Source organism: Helianthus annuus, chromosome 5 (genome assembly GCF_002127325.2).
Source record: "Helianthus annuus cultivar XRQ/B chromosome 5, HanXRQr2.0-SUNRISE, whole genome shotgun sequence".
Classification (NCBI taxonomy): Eukaryota; Viridiplantae; Streptophyta; class Magnoliopsida; order Asterales; family Asteraceae; genus Helianthus; species Helianthus annuus.
In genome coordinates this window covers 175926939-175937024 of record NC_035437.2, presented here as the reverse complement: position 1 = coordinate 175937024, position 10086 = coordinate 175926939, and the positions used below count along the sequence as shown (strand labels likewise).

General features: G+C 36.3%; 1 protein-coding gene across 1 annotated transcript; it reads left to right on the top strand.

The window, feature by feature from the left end:
- Nucleotides 1-2099: 2099 nt before the first annotated feature.
- Nucleotides 2100-9567, top strand: LOC110942316 (uncharacterized protein At4g37920). The gene is made up of 6 exons (XM_022184061.2): nucleotides 2100-2360; nucleotides 3650-4023; nucleotides 5350-5518; nucleotides 6697-6941; nucleotides 7739-7926; nucleotides 9232-9567. Exons 1-6 carry the CDS (start codon nucleotides 2231-2233, stop codon nucleotides 9389-9391), a joined length of 1266 nt encoding a protein of 421 aa, XP_022039753.1. The 5' UTR covers nucleotides 2100-2230; the 3' UTR covers nucleotides 9392-9567.
- Nucleotides 9568-10086: the final 519 nt, after the last annotated feature.

Genomic DNA, 10086 nt, shown 5'->3' with positions numbered 1-10086 from the left:
AGAAAGTCGCCCGATTCAGGTACACCGGGAACTGAGTCACCGATCGATATACCGGACATAAACGTAGACCCGTCACCAACAAGACAAAAAAGGAAAGACAAGAGGCCCGCATCATCATCAAACGATAGCCAAGAGGCCCTCACCGAGAAGCTTGCACAATACACTCTTTTGAAAGAAGAAAAAAAAGCACGGGCGATAGAGTTGACGAATATACGAAAGAAACGCGAGGAAGACACCATAGCGTTAGTGGCGGAACAATGCGAGGCGGTGAAACAACTCATGTATGATCGGGATTTGAAGACATTTAGCGAGCCACACGACCATGCTCCACCCGAGATGTTGCCATTTATTCTCGCGAGGAAACGAGATATCGCAAAAAAATATAATTGGTCATGCAATTTCTAAATATTAGTTTATTTTATGGTTTAATTTTTTAGTTTTAAATGTAATGTGTTTTTTTTAATTTTAAATGTAATGTGTTTTTTTATTTAGTTTAAAATATGTTTTATTTATTTATGTATGGTTTATAATTTTTAGAAAATAAAAAAATATATAACTCAAACACCCTAGGGTGTTTGACTATACCCCCTGATTTAGTGCAAAATGAGGAGTGGAATGAGAAGTTGACATGGCATAATATTATTGACTAGGATTTCACTCAAACACCCTAAGGTGCAGGGGCGGATGTATCATATATTAAGGGGTGGCGTCCGCTACGGCTTGGCGTTCCGGCGGTAGTGTAAAATTAGTGTAAATTTTGAAAAAAATTGACATTTTTTCGATTTCGTTACCGCTTATTTATAAAACGTTACCGCTTGGCGCGAATCCTAGATCCGCCACTGCTAAGGTGTTTGACTATACCCTCCACCCTAAGAATACACACGGGGTTTGAAAAGCGCGAAGTAATATATAGTCGTATCATCCGTAGGGTGTTTAAAAGGCAGCTTGCTCGAATAAAGCTTGGCTCGAAATCGGCTTTGTTGATTTGTAAACAAGCCGAGCTCGAGCTAGGATTGGCTCGTGAGCCGGCTCAATATATACTATTTTGTATATATAAAATTTTAATTTAAAATGTATAAAAATTAATAATATGTGGGAGGGGTAAAAGTGTAAACATTTTAAGTTTAATTAATTAAAAAGATATATGAAAGAAAAACAAAAATAATACATATAACATCTTTAATATAACTTTTGAGTTTAATTAATCAAAATCGTATATGAAAAAAAACAATACATACAATCTTTTTAATATGACTTTTGGTATTTAAATTATTAAAAAAATAATACATAATCTGTTTTTTATGTTATCAATATGTGAAAAAAATTTAAACTACAAAAAAACAATAAGGTGGCTCAAACCGTTTACGAGCCAAACTGACTTATTTAAGTTTGAGCTTGAGCTTAAGCCCAACCTGAGTTGGCTCGGCTTGGCTCGACTTCATTACACTGAATCATCGACTTGAGCAAATGGTACCGGTTCCGAACCGGTACTGAATTTCCCTAACCGGTTCGGTTTTCTGTACCGACATTTTGCGTTTTCAGTACTGGTTCGATGTTGCTATTTACCGGTTTTTACCTTCAAATACCGGTCTGTACCGGTACTAAACCGTACCCTACCAAGTATTTTCGGTACCGATTGATACCGAGCTCATCCCTAATACCTATTTAAACATGTTAAAAATAATATTAACAAAACATAGGTGCTCAAAAAAAAGTTCACATAAATTTTAGAAATGGATCTTATTTAACTTTCTTTATAAATCACAAAAATAAAATACTAACAAGAGTTAATTACTGTTTTCGTCCCTATGATTTGTCAAAAATCACTATTTCAATCCATTAGTTTAAAAATTGCGATTTCAGTCCCTGTGGTTTCACTTTCGTAACCATTTCAATCCATTTATTCTGTTAGTACAGGGACTGAAATGGTTACGAGGCGGACTGAAATGGTTACGAAAGTGAAACCACAGGGACTAAAATTACAATTTTTAAAGTAATGGATTAAAATAGTGATTTTTGACAAACCACAGGGACGAAAACAGTAATTAACTCTACTAACAATGTCATATGAACCCTGAATATCCTAGAAAGAATTATTTGAATAAATTTAGAAAAAGAAAAAAAAAATCTCATTTTTACCCAAAACCTCACGACTCTGTTTCTGTATATCATCATCACCCTCTTCACTCAATATCTTTCTCTTATCAAAACCCTAATCAGAAACTCATAAATGGAGCTACTTTCATCCCCATCTCTCAGTTCTTATTGCTCCTTCACTTGCAGACAATCCACTTCAACATCCAAAGAATATTTTCCCTCTTTAATCAGATTTCCAAACACAAAATCTCATTTTTCTGTTGGTAACTTCCACTTTTTATTGTTTTGTTAAATTTCAGATAAGGGTTTTGTTTAGTTATTGTCGAACTGTGGCCAAAACGTGACGTTTTGGTCCGGTTAACCAGATAAAGACTGACGGGTATCTGACGGGTTGTTGACCGGACCAAAACGCCGAGCTTTTGCCGCGTTTTGGTCCTGCAACCAGACCGGGTGTCAGTCTTTTGTCTGGTTGACAGGACCAAAACGCGGCCAAAGCTCAACGTTTTAGTCCGGTCAACAGACCCGTCAGTCTTTATCTGGTTAACCGGAGCAAAACGCCACGTTTTGGCCACAGATCGACAATGCAGGGTGTGCATATAAGGACAAAAAACACCATTTTAAGGTGTGTAAATAAGCAAATGGGTGTGCCAATAGGTACACCCTTATTCAATTTGATGGGATTAAATTGAATTTGTTATTAGGAATTTTTGAGACTAATGTATAATTATTTACCTGTTTCTGCTTCTATGCCACAAGTTATTTGATTGTGATTCTTGAAAACACAAGAATTGTTTGAATTTATTTAATTTTGATTCTTGAAATCACAAAAAAAAAAAAAAAAATCTTATTTTTCATGTTTTTTAGAATTGTTTAAAATTTAGTTGACTATGATTATTGAAATTGGAGGTGCAAACGAGATGAGCGGCTCGCGAAAAGCTCGAAACGAGCTGAGCAGAGCCGAGCTTGAGCCTAAAATAAAGCTTGTTCATGTGAAGCTCGTCAGGCTCGTCGCTTGTTCATGTGAAGCTCGTCAGGCTCGTCGAGCCTTGGTGTAATATTAGTTTTTATTAATATTTAATAACATTTACACCTCATTTGAAGTTGTCTAGTAAACGAGCTGAGCTTGTCTAAACTTGTTTATGAGCCGAGCCCAAACCTAAAAATAAGCTTGTTTAGTAAACGAGCGCGAGCTTCACTTATCGAGCTCATGAGCCTAAACGAGTCTATTAGTTATATTATTTTTATTTAATATGTTAATTAATAGATATTAAGCAAGCCGAACTCGAGCTTGAGAAACTACCAATGAGCCGAGCTCGAGCCTGGTTGAGCTCGGGCTCGGCTCGGCTCGTTTTCTCCCCTAATTGAAACCTAATTGAAATCACAAAAAATTCTTATTTTTAATGTTTTTTAGAATTGTTTGAATTTATTTGATTATGATTCTTGAATTTACAAAATTTCTTAATTCTTAATTTTAAATTGTTAGCATTTATTTGATTATGATTCTTGAAATTTTTAATGTATTTTAGATTAGAATTGTTTGAAATTTTTACAGGTCTTAAGTTGACTTCAGAAAGGTTGCAACCATCAAATTTTACAGTGAAAGCCGTTGTTGGCGACGCAACTTCTGTACCACATGATTCTACTACAGATAACGAGTCGGTTAACGAACAAGTTTACACGAGAGAAAATTCTCAAAGTGGTGATATTTCGGGTGACCCGAAAATGGTTAGAGTTTGCGACAAGTTAATTGAGGTTTTCATGGTTGATAAACCGAACCCTATCGATTGGAGAAGATTGTTAGCGTTTAGCAAAGAATGGAACACTATTCGACCCCACTTTTTCGAAAGATGTCAAGAACGCGCGGATAGAGAAGATGACCCTGGAATGAAGCACAAGTTACTACGGCTTGGAAGAAAGTTAAAAGAGGTTGATTTTATTATGGAAAAATTACAAGTTTTGTCCTTTATCTTTATACCACTTTTCAGACGGTGTCCTTTTTAACGAATGTTGACAGGCGGTGTCCTTTACTAGGTATTTTGTTGCAAGTTTAGTCCTTTACACCCAACCCAGTTAAAAAACCCTGTTAATTGTTGACAGGCGGTGTCCTTTACTAGGTATTTTGTTGCAAGTTTAGTCCTTTACCTAGTTATTTTGTTGCAAGTTTAGTCCTTTACACCCAACAATTAACACGGTTTTTTAACTGGGTTGGGTGTAAAGGACTAAACTTGCAACAAAATACCTAGTAAAGGACACCGCCTGTCAACATTCGTTAAAAAGGACACCGCCTGAAAAGTGGTATAAAGATAAAGGACAAAACTTGTAATTTTTCCTTTTATTAATTATTGATGGTTTTTCACGCAATTGTTTCGGTTAGGGATGCAAACGAACCGGACGTTCAGCGAACAGTTCTTGAACTGTTCAGCAGGATGTTCATTTGTGTTCGTTCCCTTAATAAATGAACGAACACGAACAAGAAATTCCGTTTGTTTAGTTAAATGAACGAACATGAACAGAGGTCGCGTTCGTCCATTTATGTTCGTGAACGTTCGATAACATGCTCTTTTATGTTTGTTTGTTTTTGATAGTTCATTAGTGTTTCTATTTTTTTTTTGAAAGGTGTGAATTATTCGCGAATGTCGGAAGGTCTAGCATACGTTGTCTTAACCGGGTCCGCGCTAGAGAGCCCCCTCGCACAATAGATTCCCAATTTAAACCCCTCAATGAGAAACCCCTATCACCCAGACTCGAACTCGAGACCTGGAGGGGAAAACTCATCCGGGCCCACCATAGGTGGAACTTAAATACCCGTGGCCACCACTAGAGCACTAGTGATGGTTTAGTGTTTCTAATTATTATATTTTATTTTAAACACTTCAAAATTCCAATAAATAAAATATTTAATAAGTATCAGTGCATATTATATTCTGTTCATGAACGTTTGTTTGTGTTCATTTGTGTTCATGAACGTTCGTTACCTAAAATTAACAAACGACACGAACACGTTCATTTCCATAACGGACAAACGAACACGAACAAAAAATCTCGTTTGGTAAGTGTTCATGACCACTTCGTGAATGCACATATCTCCTTAACAAACGAACATGAACAGGGTCTTGCTCGTGTTCGTTTGGTTCGTTTGCAGCCCTAGACTTTCGGTAGATAAACTTAGTTTACTCATCTATCATGCCATGTTAATCTATACAATACACACACACATCTAGTGATTGCATAAGCGAATGTCCTTTTGTGCAGGTCGACGAAGATGTGCAAAGACACGATGAACTTCTTCAAACTGTCAAAAACGCCCCTTCCGAAATCGGTGATATTGTCGCCAGGCGACGTAAAGATTTCACAAAAGAGTTCTTTATGCATCTTCATGCGGTTGCAGAATCTTATCATGATAATGAGGTTGAACAAAATGGTAAGACTCGATGTTTAGTGATTCTACGAAATCTTTTTTTTGGTATTAATTACATATATACCCTTACAAACTTGAAAATTTTCATATATACCCAACCAAAACTAAAAATATCTTATATGCCCTTACAAAATAGTTAAAATATCAAATATACCCAATTTATTAAAAACAATCTGATAAATAATCGTTTTACCCTTATTTTTTTAACTTCAAGTTTTCAAGTATGCTCATCTTTTAACTTCATATTTTTAGGTAACACATTTTAAGCTTAAATTTATTTTTGCCCTTTTTTTAAATTTTTTCCCATAAACAATAGTATTCTACATATATAATATTTAAGCAAAAGAAATTAAGCTAGAAATGAGTAAATATAATATTTGAAGTTAAAGGTCATATATGAGAGAGAGAAGTTTTGGAAAAATAAGGGTAAAAGTGTCACTTATTAAATTGTTTCTAATGAATTGTGTATATATGATATTTCAACTATTTTGTAATGCTATATATGATATTTATAATTGGGAAATTGGCCTGTAATAATCCCACCTAGACCTTATTGGCCATCAATAATCCCACCTCAGAATATTCCCCCCACCAGTCCCACCTTTCAACTATTTTTCCTACAATGGTCCCCCGTTAAAAAAATTTAACGGAGTTAGGCTTTTTTCCATATTACAAACATATTTTTTAGGGCTTTTGATTAGAACGATGATACGAGTCCATTGATGTAAAACTTGCCTCGAAACGGTGCTCCAAACGATGAAAACGGCGCTTCAATTCATGTATTTAAATTTCCAATTAACCAAAATTAAGTCACTTGGAGCACCATTTCAAAGTAAGTTTTACATCAATGGACTCGTATCATTGTTCTGATCAAAAGCCCTAAAAAATCTGTTTGTAATTTGGAAAAAAGCTTAACTCCGTTAAGTTTTTTTAACGGGGGACCATTGTAGGAAAAATAGGTGAAAGGTGGGACTGGTGGGAGGAATATTCTGAGGTGGGATTATTAGTGGCCAATAAGGTCTAGATGAGATTATTACAGGCCAATTCCCCTTTATAATTTTGCAAGGGTATATATGATATTTTTTCAAGTTTGTAGGGGTATATATGAAATCCCCCCCCCCCCTCTCTTAATAATTTATAATTTGGCTAATACATGAAATATGTTTATTTTGTACGGTCAGCGATTGCAAAAATTGGAAACACATGCTTGGCTGCCGTACAAGCTTATGATACTGCAACTGAAAGCATCGAAGCAATTAATGCGGCAGAATTAAAATTTCAGGATCTTATCAATTCTCCTTCGGTTGATGCCGCTTGTCGGAAAATCGATAATCTGGCTGAAAAAAATCAGTTAGATTCCGCATTGGTTTTAATGATTACTAAAGCTTGGTCAGCCGCAAAGGAGACGAACATGATGAAAGATGAAGTAAATATATTTGAATATATATAATATGCGTTTCAAAACTTATATGTATAAGAGTAAACTTCCGTTTTGCTCCCTGTAGTTTGGTCACTTTAACGGTTTTGCCCCAAACCTTTAAAAATAGCCATTTTACTCCCTGATGTTTTGGTTTTGTTGCAAGTTTGCTCCCTGCGGGGAGCAAAATGGAAAAACAAACAATTTGGATGGAGTTAGAGGCGGGGAGCAAACTGGCAAAAACACCGAAACATCAGGGAGTAAAATGGCTATTGTTAAAGGTTTGGAGCAAAACCGTTAAAGTGACCAAACTACAGGGAGCAAAATGGAAGTTTACTCTATGTATAATGCAGAGTAAAATGCCATGTTTGCCCCTGAAGTTTTGCTACTTTCGTCCAAAGGTTTGTTTTTTTGCATCTGGATCCAAAAGGTTTGAAATCTTGCCATTTTCATCCGGCACGTTAACTCCATCCATTTTATTCTCCGTTAAGTTGGGGGGAAATTTCGTCTTTTTTGTTAACTTAAAGGGCAATTCGGTCTTTTTCACTTTATGTACAAGTATTTAGCATAATGTAAAGTATTCAAAAACGACGAAAATACCCTTGACTTAAGGGAGCAAAAATGGATGGAGTTAACAAGACGGATGAAAATGGCAAGATTTCAAATCTTTTGGATCCAGATGCGAAAAAACAAACCTTTGGACGAACGTCGCAGAACTGGCTAAACCTCAAGGACGAAAATGGCATTTTAGTTAATTCATTCCTGGATCGGTTTGATGAATTGTTTCTTGTTATGTGACATGACAGGTAAAAGATATATTATATCATTTGTACATGACGGCAAGAGGTAATCTTCAACGGCTTATGCCAAAAGAGGTCCGGATTGTTAAGTATCTTCTTACTATTGAAGACCCCGAAAGGTTGTTATCTGCTCTAAATGACGCTTTTACCCCTGGTGACGAGCTCGAAGGGAAGGATTTTGACAACTTATATACGTACGTAATCCATCAAGTTTCTTTTATTCTTTCTTTTCACTTGTAAGCTAGGCCTAATCATAAACGGTAGCTTTAGTGGGTTCGACGGCTAATGGAATTCCATAAGTAGGGCTGCAAACGAACCGAACGAACACGAACTGTTCATGAACACTTATCGAACAAGATTTCATGTCCGTGTTTGTTCGTTAAGGGAATGAACATTTTTGTGTTCGTTTAGGAAACGAACGCAATTACGCAAATGAACGTTCATGAAAACAAATTAATGTTCATGAATATAAATGGAAACAAAGGAATACAAACAAACGTTCATGAACAAAATACATAACACACAAATACTTATTAAATATATTATTTGTCGGAATTTTGAAGTATTTAAATAAAATATAGAGTTAATTATTGTTTTTGTCCTTGTGGTTTGTCAAAAATCACTATTTCAGTCCATTAGTTTAAAAATTGCGATTTCAGTCCCTGTGGTTTCACTTTCGTAACCATTTCAGTCCACCTTGTAACCATTTCAGTCCCTGTACTTAACAGAATAATGGATTGAAATGGTTAGGAAAGTGAAACCGCAGGGACTGAAATGGTTACGAAAGTGAAACCACAGGGACTGAAATCGCAATTTTTAAACTAATGGACTGAAATAGTGATTTTTGACAAACCATAGGGACGGAAACAGTAATTAACTCTAAAATATAAAAACTAAAAACACTAATGAACTATCGAACATAAACGAACAGGTTACCGAACGTTCACGAACCTAAATGAACGAACGGACCTCTGTTCATGTTCGTTCATTTAGCTAAACGAACGAAATTCCTTGTTCGTGTTTGTTCATTTATTAAACGAAAGAACACAAACGAACTTCCCGCCAAACTGTTCACCGAACGTTCAGTTCGTTGCGGCCCTATCCATAAGCTTTGACTTTTCCAACATTCTTATTGAACCTTTGGTATGTTATACAAGAAAGATACAGAAAGTCATAACTTGGATATTGTAATATGAGTAAATTTCTGTTTTCGTCTCTAAGGTTTGTCAATTTTAACTAGTTTACTCCAAAAATCTAATTTATAACAAATCCAGCCCTGAAGTTTGCATTTCTTAACGCTTTTCATCCCTAAGGATGCTTTTTCATTTAATTCTTAGGGATGAAAAGCGTTAAGAAATGCAAACCTTAGGGATGAAAAGCGTTAAGAAATGCAAACCTTAGGGATGGTTTTGTTATAAATTAGATTTTTGGACTAAAATAGTTAAAATGGACAAACTTCAGGGACGAAAACAGAAATTTACTCTTGTAGTATTTTGCAGGACACCAGAAAAACTGCATACTTGGATCAAGGCAGTGGTGAATGCTTATCATTTTAGCCGAGAAGGGACACTCGTAAAGGAAGCTCGAGATCTTATGAACCCTAAAATCATCCAAAAATTGGAAGAAATGGAGAAACTAATCCGAGATAAGTTTATGTAAACATTCATAGCTTCGTCTTTTTGGGGTGCAGCCCTTTGCGAGAGACGTAGAGTAGAACAATTGGGCGCGGTTCATATGGTGTATACATGGTTGTGAAGTGAAACCTTGATAGAAAAACAAAGTTTTTGAAAACTAGAATCTTTTGATAGAATGTTGTGGACATGGTTAGAGCTGTACACTTGTGTTTTGGTATTGGGGGGGGGGGGGGGGGGTGGGGATAGTGCACGGTCCTCCCACTCCGGGAGCCACTACCCGATCAAGCTAGCTCCGCGGTGAATTCCCCTTGCCGAGTTCTTACCCTGGGCGACATATGCCACTCCCAAAACTCAAACCCGGTACCTCTGGGAAGAGGTGGGTGTCGGTGGCCAACTGGGCTACCCCAGTTGGTTTGTGTTTTGGTATTTATATGATTAGCTATACACTTCATGATTTTCTTAATTGTGCACCAAAACATGCTTATAAACCTTGTCTGTTTTTATTTTTAAGGACGAAATCATTATCATTATCATCATCATACTCAGTAAATCCTATCAATAGCAAAGCTAAGACAGGGCCTGAGGAGGGTAAGATGTAGACAATCTTACCCCTACCCCGTAGGAATAGAGAGGTAACTCGATAGTAGTTTTGCATCAAGCCTTAGACATAAGGCACATAACACTCCGCAATTGGGACAAAGACCGATTAGTGCATGTACC

Bases quoted from the DNA above. Each gene is read 5' to 3' on its own strand.
- LOC110942316 (XM_022184061.2), top strand. From the start codon at position 2,231: ATGGAGCTACTTTCATCCCCATCTCTCAGTTCTTATTGCTCCTTCACT. The intron at 2,361-3,649 runs GTAACTTCCACT...AAATTTTTACAG, and splicing joins AAAATCTCATTTTTCTGTTG to GTCTTAAGTTGACTTCAGAA. The intron at 7,927-9,231 runs GTACGTAATCCA...AGTATTTTGCAG, and splicing joins GATTTTGACAACTTATATAC to GACACCAGAAAAACTGCATA.